Raw genomic sequence first — 20757 nt, forward strand, 5'->3', positions numbered from 1 at the left:
CAGCAGAAGCTGCTTGTACGTCCTGTTCACATAATTTGGACCCTTTAACCCCTTCCCGACATTTGACGTACATGTACGTCATGGTCGGGAAGTACTTCCCGACATTTGACGTACATGTACGTCATGACTTCTAACTGTCACTGCGTCTAGAGACGCAGTGACAGTTAGGTGATGTCTGCTGTCCCTGACAGCAGACATCCCCCCTCGCCGCCCAGGGGGGGCAGGGGTGCCCCCCCCGGTCGGCGATCGCTGTGATTGGCTGTTCAAATCTGAACAGCCATTCACAGCGTTTCCTGTGTTACCGGCGGATAAGCCGCTCGGTAACACAGGGATCGGTGGTGATCGGTGCTGTCAAGTACAGCACCGATCACCTCCGATGTGCAGCCCCCCCTCGAACCCGCCGGGCACTCACCCGGCAGCAGCAGCAGCTCCCCCGGCTCCCCCGGAGCGTCTGAAGCGCACGCAGCGCTGACCTCCTCCCCCCTCCCCCCCGCAGCAGCAGCAGCAGCATCAAGCTGCAGAAAAAGTAAAAAAAATAAATATATGCACTGAAAAACTATATATATATATATATATATATATATATATATATATATATATATATATATATATATATATATATATATACACACACACATATATATATATATATATATGTGTGTGTATATATATATATATATATGTATATATATATATATATATATATATATATACATACACACACATATATATATGTGTGTGTGTGTGTGTGTGTGTGTGTGTGTGTGTGTGTGTGTGTGTGTGTGTGTGTGTGTGTGTATATACCGCACCGATTACCACCGATCGCCAGCCCCCCCCCCCCCCCTCCCACCCGGCAGCCCCCCTCCCTCCCACCCACCCGGCTGCCGCAGCACCAGCACCCCTCCCACCCCCCCGCCAGCCGCAGCGCCAGCCCCCCTCCCAAAGCTGGTGACTAAAATGGGGTCACTTGTGGGGGGGTTCCACTGTATTGGTGCTTCGGGGGTCTTGCTAATGCGACATAGCACCCACCATTCATTCCACCACCAAAAATCACTCCTTCCCTTCTGAGTCCTGCCATGCACCCAACTGGTATTTTTTGGTCACACGTGAGGCATTGCCGTACTCGGGAGAAATTGGGGCACAGATTTTGGGGTGCTTTGTCTCCTTCATTCCTTGTGAAAATAAAAAATTTTGAGCCAGAACTGCATTTTTCTGTAAAAAATTAAATTTTTTTACACAAAAATGCAGATCTGGCTCAAAATTTTTCATTTTCACAAGGAATGAAGGAGACAAAGCACCCCAAAATCTGTGCCCCAATTTCTCCCGAGTACGGCAATGCCTCATGTGTGACAAAAAATACCAGTTGGGTGCATGGCAGGACTCAGAAGGGAAGGAGTGATTTTTGGATTTTGCAGCACAGATTCTGGTTGAATGACCCCCGAAACACCCATACAGTGGAACCCCCCCACAAGTGACCCCATTTTGCAAACTACACCCTTCAGGGAATTCATCAAGGGGTATAGTGTACATTTCAAACCCCCCGGGGTTTCACCAATTTTGATACAACTGAGCTGTGAAAATGAAAAATTAATTTTTTTTCATTTTCACTGCCCAGTTGTACCACAATTGGTGAAACCCCTGGGGGTTTGAAATGTACACTATACCCCTAGATGAATTCCCTGAAGGGTGTAGTTTGCAAAATGGGGTCACTTGTGGGGGGGTACCTAACTTTTAGCATCTTATGGTGCCTAGAAACCTACATTGTGCCTAAAAAATAATCTCATAAAAAGGAGGCTCCAAAATCAAGTAGGTGCTCCTTCTATTATGAAGCCTGTGGTTTGGTCACCGTGCACACTAGGGCCACATATAGGATATTTATGAAAACCAAAGAATTGGGGGAATCAATTTTTAGTCACATTTCTCTAGTAAAATCTACTGTGTTCCTTAGAAAAATGTATTAAAATTGCAAATCTGCAAAAAAAATGAAATTTTGAAATTTCACCTACACTTTGTTTTAATTCCTGTGAAACACCTAAAGGGTTAACAAACTTCCAAAATGCTGTTTTGAATACTGTGAGGGGTGCAGTTTTTGAAATGGCATCATTTATGGGGGTGTCTCACATACAAGTCCCTCAAAGTCACATCAGAACTGAACTGGTCCCTAAAAAAATCAGAGTTTGAAATTTTCTTGAAAATTTGAGAATTTGCTATTCATATTTTAAGCCTCCTAGTGTCCAAAAAAATGAAAATGAGGTTGAAATAATGATGGAAACATAAAGTAGACATATGGTCTTTGTTAGTTATTCACTATTTTGAGTGGTATGATTATTTGTCTCACAAGCAGAAAATTTAACATTTTGCAAATCGCAAAATTTTCCATTTTTTTACGACATTTTGGTATTTTTCACAAAAAAACACAGACTGTATCGACGAAAATTTACCACTAACTTGAAGTACAATGTGTCACGAGAAAACAATCTCAAAATCACTGGGATAAGTAAAAGCAAAAAAAAGTTATCCCCACTTAAGTGATACCTGTCAGATTTGAAAAAAAGGGCTCTGTCAGGAACGCAAAAACTGGCTCTGTCAGGAAGGGGTTAAACCATAACAAGACATTGCCTAAACAGTGAATGGGGAAGAACTCAGGGGCATTGAAGGGCCTGTTTCCGGCTGATAGATCTACTGTACAGTGTCTGGATAGTTATTATTTCTACCCCAAAAAGTCGACATGCAATAGGTAGACAGGCTAACAAGGTCAACATGCAGCAGGTCAACGTGAAAAACAGGTCCACTCAAAAATGGTAGACCCATGACAAGGTCATCATGAGTTTTTCATAATTATTTTTTTTTTTAAACCTGCTTACTCAATCACGATGTTGTGGTAGAGGGAGAATGTAAGTGTGCCAAGCGTAGTGAGGCACCGAGCGTATAGCATGGTGAGCACATCGTGCCAAGCGTAATGAGGCACCGAGCGTATAGCATGGTGAGCAAATCCTGCCAAGCGTAATGAGGCACCGAGCGTATAGCATGGTGAGCAAATCCTGCCAAGCGTAATGAGGCACCGAGCGTATAGTATGGTGAGCACATCGTGCCATGCAAGGTACAAGTTACACTAACTGAAGGTCCATGTTGACATGGATACAAAAAATGTGAAAAACTCATGTTGTCCTATTCGTGGGTATACCTTTTGACCAATTGACTGTCTATCTAATAATCCACACCAATAGGGACATGTGGGAGTTAAAACTACCCCAATTTTAGGATCCCAATTTTCTAAAGTGAGGGGTCCTTGAGACTCACATATTTCCCGCTCTGTGCAATCAGACACTTGTGTGATGACAAATGACCGTGGTCACTACAATTAGTGTCCTCAAACAACAGAAAAAGATCAAAAGCAGGAACCATCAGACACCCATGGCAGAGACACAGATGAAAATACATAAAGTTTAACAATTGTCCAAACGGAGGATTCGTCTTATCGTGCTGGGAGGGTGGCCGCAGCTGCTTATTATCAGAGACCCCATTGAATAGACAATACAGTAGCGTGTAAAACACCAGAGGATAAAGGGATACAATCATTACAATGTGCCTGTATAGTGCTGTTTAGCTGTGTGCGACAAAGTCAGCCTATAGAGGAGCACAACGATTGACAATGGGAGTATGGGAATGATCATTCTTTTGCCAGTACAGGTGCGTAGGTAAAATCTATAGTCACATAGACCCAGCCCATGAAGCCGAATTACTAAAGACAAAACAAGTGAGATGTAACAAAAGGTTTAAGTTTGGGAGTTGGACAGAAAATTGCTGGGAGGGGGCCCTGTATCCATCATTACACAGGACATCCCCCTGGCACCCCAGGTGCTCTTAAGTCCAACTTAACCGTCCAACCCTGGCACATCTATTTCTTAAATAAACATTTGTAGTCAGGTTACCATTCCCATGTTCCGTCAGTGCAAAATAGGCCCTAATTGAGACGCTCTCTGTCTTTTACGAATTTGCTCCGGAGACCGATGTTGTGGGTCTGCACATGTGTACTGGGTGAAAATACGCATACAGTGCCTTACAAAAGTATTCACCCCCTTGGTTTTTTACCTATTTTATTACATTACAGCCTGTACATTAAATGCTTTTTTTTTTTATGTGATGGATCTGCACAAGTTGGTGTCTAAGTTGGTGTCTAAGTTGGTGAAGTGAATTTTTTTTATAAAAATCTGAAAATTAGCATATGTATTCACCCCCTTTGCTATAAAGCCCCTCAAAATTTCTGGTGCAACCAATTACCTTCAGAAGTCCCATAATTAGTGAAATGAAGTCCACCTGATCGGTCAGTAGAAGCACACCTTTTCTGAAAGGCCCCAGAGGCATCGCACCATGAAGACCAAGGAGGTCTCCAAACAGGTCAGGGACAAAGTTGTTGAGAAGTACAAGTTGGGGTTGGGTTATAAAAAAATATCCAAATCTTTCATGATCCCCCGGAGCACCATCAAATCCATCAGCACATGTATCACAACAAGCCTGCCGAGAGAGGGCCGCCCCCCAAAACTCACAGACCGGGCAAGGAGGGCATTAATCAGAGAGGCAGCATAGAGACCAAAGGAAACCCTGAAGGAGCCGCAGAGGTCCACAGCAGAGACTGTCCCGAATTTCTATACGGTCGACATGGACATTAAGCTGTAGCACAGACTACGCTCCGCACACTATTTTATTCTCACACCACGCCCTAGTGAATGGTAGGGCATGAAATACTGCCTGTCGGCACAGGTCACCTCAGAAAACAGTGAAAAACCCCATGTTGACATTTTCTGCATGTCGACCATCCTGCAGTAGACCTAGTGACCATATCCTATAAAAAGTAATCTTCACAAACTTCCCATACTGTGATCCACACACGCTTTTCCAGCTACAGGGTGAGTATCCCTTATCCAAAATGCTCGGGACCAGAAAAAATTTGGATAACGGATTATTCCGGATTTTGGAATATTTTTATCTTTGAATGAGGTATCTTGAAGTATCTTGCATTTATGTTGTATAAGCACATCAAACACATACAAATATATTTTATCTGTGCATAATACAAGGTTTTAAAACATGTTGTAAAATCTCAGGTATGAGATTATATATATTCATAAGAATATGAATGCCAAGCAATCATGCCCTTGCACATATTTAGGGGGGTATTCAATGTGAGGTCACAATGTGAGGTCACAGCTTGCTCGACCGCCGTGACCCAGTCCCGTTCTCGGTCAGCTTGACCGAGAACACGCAGGCGGGATTCAATGTCCCACCTGCAGTGGCACGAGAAGGGCGCGTGGCCGTGAGTTGCGGCCGGGAAGAGGCGCGCTGCAGCCGGCAGCTCGTCACTTCCCGGCCGTTCTCGGCAGAATGAGCCCGACAGCTTGTGATGTCCGGCTCATTCTGCAGAGAAACCCTGCTCAATGCTGTCGGGGAAGACCGCATTGAATAGGGCCCGGAGGGCATCTCCACGACGGGAGATGCTTGCCGGCGACTTAATAGTGTCAGTTACATGTTATTTCCCTGGTAGTGCCAGTTACAGATGTCCCCAGTAGGTTTTCAGCAAAAAATAAAAGTACATTTTGGGGGGGGGGGGGGGGGGGGGGGGGGGGGGGGGGGGGGGGGCGAAGGAGGGAGGATCTACAAGGAGAAAGACAATAGGAGTGTAATCTTCCTTCAATCTTGCGCCCATTACATCTATACATTATTTCACAAGCGATCATTTTTCTGGACTCGGACATATTCTAACGTGTGAATGGTCAATTTTATTTGTGACTCCTAGCGTGCTGTGCGATATTCATGCCGCCATATGGCGGGCTAGATTTGCTGTTTTTTCTCCCTGTAAGAGGATTAGGAGTCCTGTGTCCTTGTTTAGAAGCTGTAATAAGGGATACAAGCTCCATTGTCAGAGCCCGTGCCATCACAGTAACTGTAGCTGCATGTGCTTTATCTGTAGGAGAGCAGGCGCCATTGCAGACGCCAGCCCTGCCGGGGTGCAGCAAAACGCCTCTCTCTCTGCACGCATACATACATGTAACATACGGGGCTGGTGCAGGTTAATAACAGACACAGAAATGTGAACTTATAGATGAGGGAAAAAGCCACGAACGCCAGGGCAAGAGGAATTCATACATAGTCGACATACGTAGGAGTGTATTCAATCATCCATTCCAACATTCTATTGTGCTAATGGATCCCATATGGGCTATTTAATTAGCATCCAAATCCGACTTTTCGGATTTGGCTGCTGCTCTCACTAGGCCTGGCAGTGGGACAGTCAAGGTTGCCTACGCTCCCGGAATGGGCAGGGGCTAAATATGCAAATCACTTCTTTTTTTTAGCCCTGCTCCCTCACTGAAGACCCACAAATTGCGGGATTTGCCGTACTGGGGGGTGGGGCTTGATGAGGTCTACAGCAGGCCCCTCCCCCCAGAGGTGCTGCTGACAGTCTCCTCTCTGGGTTTCTCCCGTAAAGGAGACTTTAAAGGTAGGCAAGTATGAGGACAGGTGAACGCCGCAGGAGGACGGCGGATGGGAAGATGGCGCTGGGTGAGCCGCTGCTTCTCACCAGGCGCCCTCCTCCTCCTTACCTCAATCCGACTTTTTTTAAAGTCAGATTGAGATCATTAGAAACGGGGCTAAAACTTGTTGGCTTTGCTGTCGTTATGATTTAAAAAGAGTAAACACAGTTGTGTGACAATAAATGGCTTCACCTAACCACTAACCACGAGTGACAGAAAAGTTTGTCAGTTATCATTCATATTCTCTGACAAATGGTCAGAAAATCACAAATTCTGCTAGGGTGTGTAAACTTATGAGCACAACTGTAGAGTGTAAGCTCCACTGCGGCAGGGACTGATGTGAATGTTCAAATATTCTCTGTACAGCGCTGCGGAATAGGTGTGCGCTATCTAAAAAACGGTTAATAAATAGACGGAGAGCAGCCCAGGACACCAACACGCCGAGCTCCGCATAACAGGCTTCTTCTATAACCTCTGGGAATGTAGTTATCTGAGAGAACCAGAGACGGCTTAACAAATTCATCACACGGAATACATTTCCCCGCACTTGTAAACTGTCCCCTCGGCAATAATTCCTAGCAATCATTTTAGAGAGTGTCAGGAAAAAGGCTGCGGGAGTGTTCTCGCCGGATTGTCACACGATAAGACCAGCGTGCAATGTATATAGCGCCGCAGCCCATATATATCGGTGGCAGAAGTGACCCAGCGCACTGCAGACAGGAGAGATGGGTCGTACAAACACTTAAAGCCTCTTGCTGGTCAATTCCCTCTATTTATGCCAAATTCAAATCCCATATGAACATTAATATTAAATCTATGCCAATGTGTCTCTTACTAACCTTGGTGACGCACCTGCAGCTCATCGCCATGCTAAACATGTCTGTCCATGTTTGGTCTCCTCTAAACGGTATTGGTTACTTTGACGCACACTGCCTGGCAGCGCTATCCCACCCACCTTCTCCATTACAGCAGTGTGAGTCATAGGGGGCATATTTCAATTCCACTTTTAATTACTGATTAAAAAAAAGGACTTGGCAAGGTACCTGAACCTTAAGGAGCCCAGCCACCCATCAGCAAAGAGCAGCATAACTATGGGTTGGCAATAAGTCTAGGGGGCACCAACTGGCCTTACCAACTAAAACTTTTAACCGCTGCGGGACCTGCGCCCACCCAGCATTGCCGTTCGGTCGGAGCTCCTGGCTGTTGTGGCCCAGAAGTGCAGCGTGAGATGTCACGGCATTGCCTGCAGCTAAGTACAGATGTTAAGTAGTGCCGCCAGCGGCGCCCAGACACCTGGGTACAGTACTGCAGCCCATTCAGCAGGGCACAAAAGAAGATGGGACAGGTTTAACATACCTGTCTCCTTGGGACAGTCACAGCTAGCGAGTTATCCCTTAGGTGTGCCTTCGGAATGTTCCTTGCATGGAACATATATTATGCCACACTGCGGGCGCCGATGCACTTCGGGGCTCGGAATGATGAATAAAACAGTCCTTCAATGCCAGAGGTCTTTTGCCAATTCTGAACCTCTGGAGCTTACACCTTATCCCCCTCCGCTGCACTGTGTCCGCACCTCTTACCTGTAATTACTGTTTTTCAGGACATTATACAGGGAAAACTAACAGGTGATTTGGGAAACATTGTTATCACTCTCTCTCTCAGCTAATAAAGTCAGGGACAGATGTTATAAGCCTGGTAAAGTGGAAGGTGATAATGTACCACCCGAAACAGCTCCTAACTATAATTTTTCAACCCCAGGCTATAATGTGACAGTTTGGGGCTGATCCGCTGCTGCGTTATCACCTTACATTTTAGCCCATCAGTCCATGAATACAAAATGATACTTTATTAAAATGTCTAGTCTATGTTTTTGCCATTGATGAGATTATATTATATAGATACCAAATACCTATGACTGCGTCTGTGGTCGTAGAGGAATTTTACAAGTATTAAGGCCCATACACACTGGGCGACTTTGAGCTGAAAGTTGCTCAAAACCGCAAAAAAGCCGCCCAGTGTGTATGCCCCGGTATCCCAGCATCATCACAGGGAAAGCCGCTCATCTGCTGGTTACACCAGCAGATGGGCGGCTTTCAGGACGGCTTTGCATAGCGCTCCGCTATGCAATGCCGTCCTCCCCCCCTCCATCGGCGCCGGAACAGGGGGAAAGCCGCTCAGTGTGTATGCACTAAGCGGCTTTCCCCCCAGCGATGACAGTGGTCATCGCTGTCCATACAGGCTGGGCATAGTCGCCCAGTGTTAATGGACCTTTACACTGTATATAGCAGTGCAGTTTGAGCTGGATACTAAGACTCTAGGCAGGTATAAATAACTCCCCGCCCCCCCTATTCAATGCTGCCGTTTCTGACAGAATTGAGGGCGGATTTCAACAAATCAGATCCGACTTTAAAAACCAGTCTAATCTGTTTTGTCGGAAACAGCCGTGGATTGTCAAATTCACTTCCGGATCTCGACCATCCACGGACGTTTTCGCCGGTACGCCCCCTTGTCGCCACTCGACAGGCAGAACATTGAATTCCGTCTGTCGATAAACTGTCGAGCTGGGCGAAAATCTAAGATTTACCTTAATCTAAGAGTCTCTAAGGAGAACAGACAAATATAATTCAGCCAATGAAATCACTAGGGACCAGCACCAATACCGTAGGCACACCATAGCTGCCCCCACTGGTCCTCGCTAATATGGCGGAGCATTACGAGTGCTACGATTCACTCTCTTCTTCCGAACAATATGTTACGGAGTGCGAAAGAAAATACATTTTTTTCAGAACTTCTCTTTAGAATCTATAAAAGGACAGTTCAAGATTTAAAGTTCCCCAGAAGTAATAAATTATTAAATTTAATAAGTTGGAATAGTTATGTAATATATTTATATATTCTTTTGGAAGATTGAAAGCGCGTCTTCATACAGTATTTGATTCTATTAAACCTTTCTTTTTCTGGTCTTTCTTTGCCAATTACACTGAAACCTAAAAGAAAGATGAGGACGCTCAATAAATCATCACACTCGCTTAGGTGAGGATACAGGTTTGGGGCAGATGGAATTACAATAAGTGAGGAGTCATTGATAAATATTATTTATTTTATTAACATATATCCTTTATTAAAAGCCTAATCTGCTGAGACGGAATGAGGTTTGGCTCACAAGCTTGCAATCTATTTGATAACAGGTTTAATACAGGAGGATGGGTGCTACAAACTGCATATTGATCCGGCCAGAATACAGCGGTTCCTGGTGCGCTGTGTGATCTAGTCACACTGGCAATAATGCTCTGGGTTCAGAGGGATGTGTAGAAAGAGAACACATGTAAGTTTTGTGTGAACTGTGTCATTTGATATCAATCATGTAGAATAGCTTAAGGGGGTTGTATGGGCACTTAAGGAAATTGAGGAGCTTGTCCGCAGTGTTAAGAGTATACAATGAGATGCCAACGGTGTACGTTTTTCCGTAACTGTACATAAACTGGATTTTTATTTTTCTAGGTTATTGATGTTGTTTAACATTAACGTAAACAAAAGTAGTTTACTGAGCAAGGACAATGAATGACCCTAGTGGAAGTACAAAATATTGGCTACAATTCCTAAATGGACTGTTGGGAATATTGGACCAGATTCCGTACCAGTTGCACGTTTGTGGGGAAAACAAAAAGCAAACATACAGCTCCTTTCTCCTTTGCAATACCTCGGAGAAATGCGATGAAGCTGGGGTAGCCCTTGTCTGCACGCAGGCGCAAGGCCATTTTTTTCCCTCTTGCAGAGGCTGTGTGTGTCATCGAGCAGCTGCCCAAAGCGGTCCAGACACGACCAGTGGCGTTATAAAGGGGGGGGGGGGGTAATTTTTACCGGGGCCGGCATGATGGCCATGCACCCTCAATTTTACTGGGGCCGGGACCTGTCGGCGCCCCTGGACACGGCTGCAGTCCGTACTGCGCCCACCCAACGCTGTGTCACCACCCTGTCACGGATGCATATTCCAGTACGCAACCGAAGCTGCAATGGGGATGCCCATAAAAGCTGGCTGTTCCCATGACCCAGTGCCACCAATGTCCCCTCCCACCCCTTTCCCTCCCTCCCCTCTGAGAACTGCCTGGTGAGTGAGCAGGGCAGGGCCACGAATTCAGATCACTGAATTCACCCAGAATCGGCCCCTAAGACCGCACTGCCAACCAGTAACATTTACCCAAGATGCCATCTGCCCCAGGCATAGGGGTCCTCCTTTCTTCTTCAGCCCCGGCTGAAATCCAAGTAGCAATTAAGGAGGTTCCCGCTCAAACCCGCCATCCCAACGCATTTATATCAGCCGCGTCTGCGAGAAGGAGCGAAGTTAAACATTCAAAGCGAGTGTTGTTTTCAGTAACTACAATGGGAGTCCCTTCAGCATGATATGGTAATGTCCCAGACTATACACAAGCTGAGGGGACCGGCACTAATAGAGTTACACATGAAATCTGACAAATTACAAGAGATAAAGGGAGTTTAGCCGAAGAAGAATCCAAAGCTGTCATTTTAATCAAGAACAACAAAAACACACCATTATCATCTTCTAAATAAGCAGCAATCAGCCGCCGCGCGCAACAGAACTCAACCCGACGGCGGCAGAAGGAAAATACAAAACAAACGTTCAGCCTCCGAATGCAAAACAAGAAAAGACTCGATATTCGCCTTTACCGGAGGTTATATTATATCTATATCTAAAGTTCTAAAAATTAAAAGAGGTGGTGATGTTGCCCTTAGCAACAAGCCAACCAGATTCTATCATTTCTCGGTCACTTCCTAGAAAATGATACAGACTCTGGTTGCTATGGGCAACATCACCGCTTTTCATTTATAGAAGCGTTAGTAAACTCACCCCCCTTTATTTACTAGGATGCGTGTTCTAATGAAGATGGGATGTTGCTCTGGGCAACCAATCAGAATTGACTTCTTATTCATTTAGCAACTTCTAGAAGAGAATGGATCTGATTGGTTGCTATGGCAACATCCAATCTTCAATAGAATTCCCATTTTAGTAAATAAACCCCTATATATCTAGATTTACATAAACGGTAGACGTCCAAACAGGCCCGAGAACCTTAATTAAACACAATGAAGAAAACACTGTCGTGATAATAATCACATACATTTCTAATACTCAATGTGGCAGAGAGAAAGCGCAGGAAAGAACCGCAACTGGCTTGTAATAAGCGGCATAAAATGCGACAGCTATGGAGGCCAATCCCGGGGCATTTTTCAATCCCGGGATAACTCTTAGCGGGGGTATTCAATCCTGGGTCACAACCATCGGGTTGTCCCGGCAGTCATGACCCTGTCCCGTTCTCGGCCCGCTCGAAAGCGATTCAATGTCCCGCCTGCCGAGTGCCCAAGACGCGGTGTCGAGATGCGGCCGTGACTTCGACAATCCACAGTCGTTCTCGGTAAAACGAGCCCGACTGCTTTTAACTTGTTTTGCCGAGATGCCTCTTCAATGCTGTCGGGAAAGACAGCATTGAATAGGGACCCGCCTGTCGGAAATAGCGGCGGGGGATTGAATACCCCCCTAAATCCTTGGATTCCTGGGACATACGGGATTGAGTCAGTCAATGAAATAACAGTCATAGCGCCTATTCCCCCCCCCCCCCCCACCACCACCACACACACACACACACCAATTGTACGCATGCGCCACTTAATCCTACAAATCCCACCATTCCTGATCCTGGGATTGGCCTCCGTAGCGACATCGGTTCAACCTATAAATGTGTATACAATCATTCCCGCTTCTGTAGCAACAATCTATGCAACATAAATAATGTTTTGTTTATAATAAATATTTAAAATAGTAAACATAATAAATAGTTATAGTAAATAGGCTGTTTTCTATCACTGTTGCTACACTGCGCAGCAAAACAGAAGAAGTCCTGTAACACCACCCAAACATCCGCTCTACGGTGTCTAAGCCAGGGGTAGGCAACATGGCACTCCAGCCGCTGTGGGACTACACATCCCAGCATGCATTGCCCCCCCCCCCTCCATTTAGTTTCCAAAAACCAGGACTGTTGGGAGAAAAACAATATATAATATTGGGAGTAATTGAACGCTCTTTTGATAGTTGATCGCTGTTATGGGAATTTACAATACTATCGATTACGGAGTGACTGCGCTTGTACACGGATCGCATCGCGCATGCGCTAGCACAAACAGCAACAGGAATAGCGTATGGATCATAAACGCAACGCGGCTGCAGCTTGACTGACAGGAAGCCGGCGTTTGTGGGTGATAACCGGCGGTCTTCTGGGTGTGTCAGGAAAACCACAGACGTGCTCAGGCGTTTCCACCTCCGACCTCAGCCAGCCTGATTCTGTCGCACAGTTGTGGAAGGGACAGAGGGGTAAATGTATGACGCTCGGAGAAGTATCTATTCCCATAACGAATGTTATGTGCAAGGTGATAATGCTCCAGCCAATCAGCTCCTAACTGTTCATTTACATATTGTAGCTGATTGGCTGGTGCACATAACGTTCTTTATGGGGATAGATACCAATTCTCCAAGCGTCAGACATTCACCCCACAGAGCGGAAAACCATTAGATGCTTGGAATGGGATCATTGGTTGAGCTCATGGTGGTCGACAGGTGTCTAGGTCGACATGGCTCAAGGTCACCAGGTGTCTAGGTCGACACAGGACATGGTTGATAGGTGTCTAGGTCGACACATGCGTTAGGTCGACATGGAGTTATTCACTGTTTTCTTACCCGAATTTCGACACAGTCAACATGGGCACAGTTTAAGTGCACCGCGTCCCCTCGCTGCGCTCGCCATGCTTCAGGCACACTATTTTATTCTCCCACCACGCTCAAAAAACAGTGAAAAACCCCATGTCGACCTTTTGACTGTCGACCAAACGCATGTGTCGACCTAGACGCCTGTCGACCTTGAGCCATGTCGACCTTCCAGTATGTCGACCCATCAACCATATCCCAGATGCTTTGGGAACTGCATGAAATAGTCACGCCTACCTTTTGGTGGGTCAGCCCCACTTGGGCTCGAAGCGAATGAAAGAAGAAACATTACATACATATTTAGGGTTACTGTCCCTTTAAACAGTTTTGTTTTTAAAATGAAGCCGGGGACCCTTACCTGCCGGCATCTTATTACACGGTCTATCCAGTAAGCCCGCCTTTGTTCCAGGAGAGGAGGGAGCGCGAAACCTAGCAAATAAAACACATTACACAAGGTATTAGGTGACATAATACAGTTCTGATCCCTGAAGGACGTGCGGATAAGTCACTAACACACCACAGGAAGCTCAGGGCCTGATCCGACTATCCATATGACACTTACAGAAATACCACATGACGCTATTGGAACATACAATTCATCAACTAGTGCTCCCCATACACTTGTGCGATCGGATTCTATGCGACATCGCAGTGCGATGTCCATCAAACCCGATCGCATCTTGTGGTGCTAAAGTGCCCCCTTTGCAGCACCCGATGTCGCATGCCATCTTGAGATGGCACATTGGGTGCTGGAAGAGGGCGGGCAGAGGGCGGCGCTATGTAGCGCAAGAAGCGCTAGCAGGTGGCGGGGGTCAGTCAGTGGTCAGCCAATCAGAGGGCTGCACAGTGTTTTAAACACTTCTGCCACCACCGCCGACTGACCCCCACCGCCCGCTAGCACTACTTATTGCGCTACATAAAACCAGGTGTGATTGCTCCTCCAATTCGAGAAATATTATGTGCAGAACATAAGATCTTGAGACCCGACATTCGACCGGCATGCCCGCGCATCACGTCGAATATCCCCTTAAAAATGCATACAATCATTCAATTCATCGGCCAGATGTGGTCGAAATTGAATGATTGCATGCAATATCTCACAAGTGTATGGGCAGCATTACTGTATAGGATTTACTTGACTACAATGTAACACAGGGCAGAGGAACAGAAAACCGCATTATACGGTCTGGTGTGCCGGAAGGAGACGGACAGAGGCCGCGGAGAACCGGAAATATTATATAGAGTAAATGCTCTGTCTAGTGTCGCTGATCTAATGGGCCTGATTCAAAACCGTTAGCAAGGCTGCAAGTTTTGCAGATGGACAAGACCATGCTGCACCGCAGGTGGGGCAGATGTAACATGTGCAGAGAGAGAGAGATTTGGGTGAGTGATTTTGTTTCTGTGCAGGGTAAATATTAGCTGCTTTATTCTAACACTGCAATTTAGATTCCAGTTTGAACACTTCATCCAAATCTAACTCTCTCTGCACATGTTACATCTGCCCCACCTGCAGTGCAGCACGGTTATGTCCATGTGCAGCCTTGCTAACAGGTCTGCCCAGCCAGTGCGACTCGGAGGCTCCAGTCCGATGTGCACGGGTCCTCCTTTCATTCACCTGCAATTTGAGCTCTTTTCCTGCGACGGATCGCCGCAATTGCAGGAAAAGAGCAAAATTGCAGGTGAATTGCATAGCGTATTTTATTTGCAAATGGAGTGAATATGGTGCACAAGCAGCTTCTGCTGATTAATAGGATATGCCGCATGTGTATATTCAGTGTGTGACTGTGGACACATCTGCATACAAAATGCTACATTACACTGTTTACCACAAAAACACTTTCATTTCTTCTGCAGATAGTGTTCCCGCTAGGCTGTTTTAGGAGGCCCTGCCCCTCTCGCAGCGTCATGCTAGAACAGCCTGCCTGTCCATCCCCGCCGCATGAAGACGATGTGCACATTAACCAGCGCCATTGGGGGGGAAGCCCAGCACCGTCCCTAGGCACCAGCTGTGACGTTGGCAAGTTAGATTACAAGCTCAAAAAAAGTTTGAATATCAATACCTAGGACGGTGCAATTCAACCCTAAAGAGCTACAACCCCAAATATATCACTACATCTTCACACAGTGCAATGCAGAATAAAAAAAAAAGGGGGAGGGGGGGGGGGGGTAGGGGCAATAGGTTAATTCAATGACGCTGTGAAATTATAACACAAAAAAATACATAGACCGTCGGTCAGAACATCAACAAGATCCTTTTTGAATGGATGCAGTTCCAATGTGTGCAAACGATGTTTCCCAAATGTTCTTTCTCATTTTTTTTGCGTACTTAGCTCACCTCACAATGAGGGGAGAGAATGCATATTGAGGTATCTTTCTCCAAGGTAAAACTACCAACCAGAAGAAAAGCGTACCCCGCTCACGGGAAGTCAGGTGATTTTCAAACATCTAGTGGTGTCTTTTCAGGTATCACGACTATAGGAGCTTTCAAAAACCTGGATGCGATATCCAAGTGCTCCAAAAAGGTATGCAAAGTAAAGATAATTTCTAACTTATTTACAGTATGTGGTACTGTAGATTATAAATGAATATCGCAGTTTCTTCAGTTTAGAATACAGTTTTTCAGAAATATAGGCGTACCATTACTGACAATGGGTGTCGCATTTCCAGACACATCAGGGTTTTATCTTTATATAACCATGGAACAATTCTTAGGTCTTGAACAAAAATCCATATGTCAGATACAATTTTTCAAAAGGTTATGATAAAAACAAAAGGTTATGATAAAAACAAATCAGGAACACCCCCCCCCCCCCCCAACAAAAAAAAAAAACTTTGGGGGCCTCAAACAACAATAAAGTACTTCGTCCATAAAAACAAATGAAAACTGGAAGAGTAAAAATTCCAGCTGATGGTAGTTTTACCTTGGGGAAAGATACCTTGAGATGATTTCTCACCTCTCAAAGTGAGGTGCGCAAGAAATAAAAAATAAATCACATAGGAGGAATATATATTTTATTTTCATTATCGCCCTTTATTTTGTTGTAAAGATTTCACACAGGTTTTTTTTCTCCTATATTGAGCCAATCTGAACCACAAAGTTCAAATTAAAAGTTTACAAAGGAGAAAGAACATTTGGGAAACATCTTTTGCACACATTGGAACTGCATCCATTCAAAAAGGCTCTTCTTGAGGTTCTGAGGGACGTTCTATATGTAATTTTTTGTTATAGCGTTATAATTTCACAGCACCATTGAATTACACTATTGCCCCCCCCTTTTTTCCCCCTGAATATACAGTACACACACACTGCTATAGTAGTACGTTTATTTACACTGCTATCTTCCAAACCAATCAAATCTAGTAACAATTCCTTTTCTTTTTGGATTTTCCAAACTGATTTTTCCGGATAAAAGATAAATAATTGTTACTAGTGACCACAGACACTGAGAAACATAAAGTAAGGAAAATAACAATATATAACCAAACTTGTCTACAATCCCAGAAAAGCGGCGAGGCTCCCGAAAACTGAGTAGAGCTACTCTGAAGAACGCTTAACAACAGAGTAAGGTGGGTGGTCTGTGGGTTGATTCCCCCCCCCCCCCCTTCCATTAGGTATACAATAACTGCTTCTTTGGCACTGTGCAGTGGGGCAGAACCACAATAATGCGATTGTGATTCTGCGCTCCCCCCTCGCCCCCCGTTAACCCACCTTCCCACCTGGCCATACCGCATATGTGCCTACCACACTGCCCCCTCCTGGAGGAACATTCTCTTTTAATAGAGGGTACACACGGTGAGATATGAACTATTTTTCAATTGTAGAAGCAAAATCGAATGCTTGTAGCAGCATTCAATGCAAATTCAATCCCAATGCGCGTTCACTTATAGAGGAAACTGAATAGCAAAATAGTATTGCCAGACAAGACTATTGCACACACATGGTAAGATTTTATTTTCTATTGGACCCCTAGTACAGATCTGTACTGCAGCATATAGTCTTGCCTGCCAAGACTGTTTTTCTATATGATTTACACTACACGGGAGCGCGCATTGGGATTCAATCAGCATCGAATGTAGAAAAAACATTTGATGCCCATTCGATTTTCTATTCGATTCGACTTTGCTTCTATTATACCCCTTTCACATCGCCGACACGTTTTAAAAACCGGTATTTTAAAACGGTAATTAAAACGGGTCAGAGCCTTAACATTGCCGCAGATTACCATTTTAAATACCGGTTAAGTCTCATTCAACATAGCAGTCAAACCGTTTCAACCCGAACACGTTTCAAGCCAGAGTGTCAACATTGCCTGTCATTTTATAAAGGGGACAGCCTATCACTGCTCTGTAGCTTGTGTTGTTTGCCTGAAATACCGTTTCAGACACATTGTACACATTCACATTGCTCAAAAAACGGCAAGGAACCGTGTAGGACTTTGCTTTTTACACGGTTCGAAATACCAGTTAACTTTAAACGGTAAATCGGCTCTGGTGCATTCACAGTGCAGACTTAAACGTTTTAAAATGAAAAAAAATCGGCAATTTACCGTTTTAAAAGTGCGATGTGAAAGGGGTATAAGCAAATGTTATAGAAAAATAGAGGATATCTCACCGTGTGTACCCTCGATTAGGTGTAAGCAGTCCAAAGTTTGAAGATTATCTTCCAGGAACAGTCTGCAGCAAATACATACACATATCACACTGTATAGCATGTAAATGGACCATACACCCCCTCCCCAACCAGACACGACCATCATGAAACCTTCATATTAAAAAAAAATAAAAAAATAAAAACTCTTCAACGTAATCATGTATAAAGCAAGCGGAACATTGTGTTACACTGAAAGTGACAATTGCTATACGGACATTGGAAACTAGCACTATACAGCTTCCCATAGACCTGGCTTTCACAATACATAGGAGTACAGTCATAAGAGGGAAGTGGCACTGCGCAGAAGAACGTACACAAATACTGGGAATGTTCTAGTATACAGAGGGAAGTAGCACTGTGTAGATGAATGTACACAAATACTGGGAATGAATTAGTATACAGAGGGAAGTGGCACTGCATAGATGAACGTACACAAATACTGGGAATGTTCTAGTATACAGCGGGAAATAGCACTGCGCAGATGAATATACACAAATACTGGGAATGTTCTAGTATACAGCGGGAAGTAGCACTGTGCAGATGAACGTACACAAATACTGGGAATGTTCTAGTATACAGAGGGAAGTAGCACTGCGCAGATGAATGTACACAAATACTGGGAATGAATTAGTATACAGCGGGAAGTAGCACTGTGTAGATGAATGTACACAAATACTGGGAATGAATTAGTATACAGGGGGAAGTAGCACTGTGTATATGAATGTACACAAATACTGGGAATGAATTAGTATACAGCGGGAAGTAGCACTGTGTAGATGAATGTACACAAATACTGGGAATGAATTAGTATACAGCGGGAAGTAGCACTGTGTAGATGAATATACACAAATACTGAGAATGAATTAGTATACAGGGGGAAGTAGCACTGTGTAGATGAATGTACACAAATACTGGGAATGAATTAGTATACAGCGGGAAGTAGCACTGTGTAGGTGAATATACACAAATACTGAGAATGAATTAGTATACAGCGGGAAGTAGCACTGCGCAGATGAATGTACACAAATACTGGGAATGAATTAGTATACAGCAGGAAGTAGCACTGTGTAGATGAATGTACACAAATACTGGGAATGAATTAGTATACAGAGGGAAGTAGCACTGTGCAGATGAATGTACACACATACTAGGAATGTTCTAGTATACAGAGGGAAGTAGCACTGTGTAGATGAATGTACACAAATACTGGGAATGAATTAGTATACAGCGGGAAGTAGCACTGTGTAGATGAATATACACAAATACTGGGAATGAATTAGTATACAGGGGGAAGTAGCACTGCGCAGATGAATGTACACAAATACTGGGAATGTTCTAGTATACAGCGGGAAGTAGCACTGTGTAGATGAATGTACACAAATACTGAGAATGAATTAGTATACAGGGGGAAGTAGCACTGTGTAGATGAATGTACACAAATACTGGGAATGAATTAGTATACAGCAGGAAGTAGCACTGTGTAGATGAATGTACACAAATACTGGGAATGAATTAGTATACAGCAGGAAGTAGCACTGTGTAGATGAATGTACACAAATACTGGGAATGATTTAGTATACAGCGGGAAGTAGCACTGTGTAGATGAATGTACACAAATACTGGGAATGAATTAGTATACAGCGGGAAGCGGCACTGTGCAGATGAATATACACAAATACTGGGAATGAATTAGTATACAGCAGGAAGCAGCACTGCGCAGATGAATGTACACAAATACTGGGAATGAATTAGTATACAGAGGGAAGTAGCACTGTGTAGATGAATATACACAAATACTGGGAATGAATTAGTATACAGAGGGAAGTAGCACTGTGTAGATAAATGTACACAAATACTGGGAATGAATTAGTATACAGAGGGAAGTAGCACTGTGTAGATGAATATACACAAATACTGGGAATGAATTAGTATACAGCAGGAAATAGCACTGTGTAGATGAATGTACACAAATACTGGGAATGAATTAGTATACAGCAGGAAGTAGCACTGTGTAGATGAATGTACACAAATACTGGGAATGAATTAGTATATAGAGGGAAGTAGCACTGTGTAGATGAATATACACAAATACTGGGAATGAATTAGTATACAGTGGGAAGTAGCACTGTGTAGATGAATGTACACAAATACTGGGAATGAATTAGTATACAGCGGGAAGTAGCACTGTGTAGATGAATGTACACAAATACTGGGAATGAATTAGTATACAGCGGGAAGTAGCACTGTGTAGATGAATGTACACAAATACTGGGAATGAATTAGTATACAGTGGGAAGTAGCACTGTGTAGATGAATGTACACAAATACTGGGAATGAATTAGTATACAGCAGGAAGTAGCACTGTGTAGATGAATATACACAAATACTGGGAATGAATTAGTATACAGTGGGAAGTAGCACTGTGTAGATAAATATACACAAATACTGGGAATGAATTAGTATACAGAGGGAAGTAGCACTGTGTAGATGAATGTACACAAATACTGGGAATGAATTAGTATACAGAGGGAAGTAGCACTGTGTAGATGAATGTACACACATACTAGGATTGAATTAGTATACAGCGGGAAGTAGCACTGTGTATATGAATGTACACACATACTCCAACAAAAATTACCCTAGAATGTCTGTGTGTGCATGTACATGTGGTAGGGAATATAGATTGTAAGCTCCACTGGGGCAGGGACTGATGTGAATGGTGAAATATTCTCTGTAAAGCGCTGCGGAATCTGTGTGCGCTATATAAGAAACTGCTAATAAATAAATAAATAAATAAT

General features: G+C 44.2%; 1 protein-coding gene across 4 annotated transcripts in view; it reads right to left on the reverse strand.

The window, feature by feature from the left end:
- EFR3A (EFR3 homolog A) overlaps positions 1-20757 on the reverse strand; it is a 174112-nt gene that overhangs the window by 100295 nt on the left and 53060 nt on the right. For 3 of the 4 annotated variants that reach the window (XR_014444029.1, XM_083144867.1, XM_083144868.1), the window contains one exon: positions 13667-13737. Coding sequence is in view for 3 of the 4 variants with exons in the window: in XM_083144867.1 (XP_083000993.1) it covers positions 13667-13737 (71 nt within the window). In the remaining variant the exon portion in view is untranslated. Of the gene's footprint in view, positions 1-13666; positions 13738-17920; positions 17983-20757 lie in introns of all 4 variants that reach the window. The other variant, XM_083144869.1, reaches the window with a different exon arrangement.

Source organism: Crinia signifera, chromosome 5 (assembly GCF_055691185.1).
Source record: "Crinia signifera chromosome 5, ASM5569118v1, whole genome shotgun sequence".
In the NCBI taxonomy this organism is placed as follows: domain Eukaryota; kingdom Metazoa; phylum Chordata; class Amphibia; order Anura; family Myobatrachidae; genus Crinia; species Crinia signifera.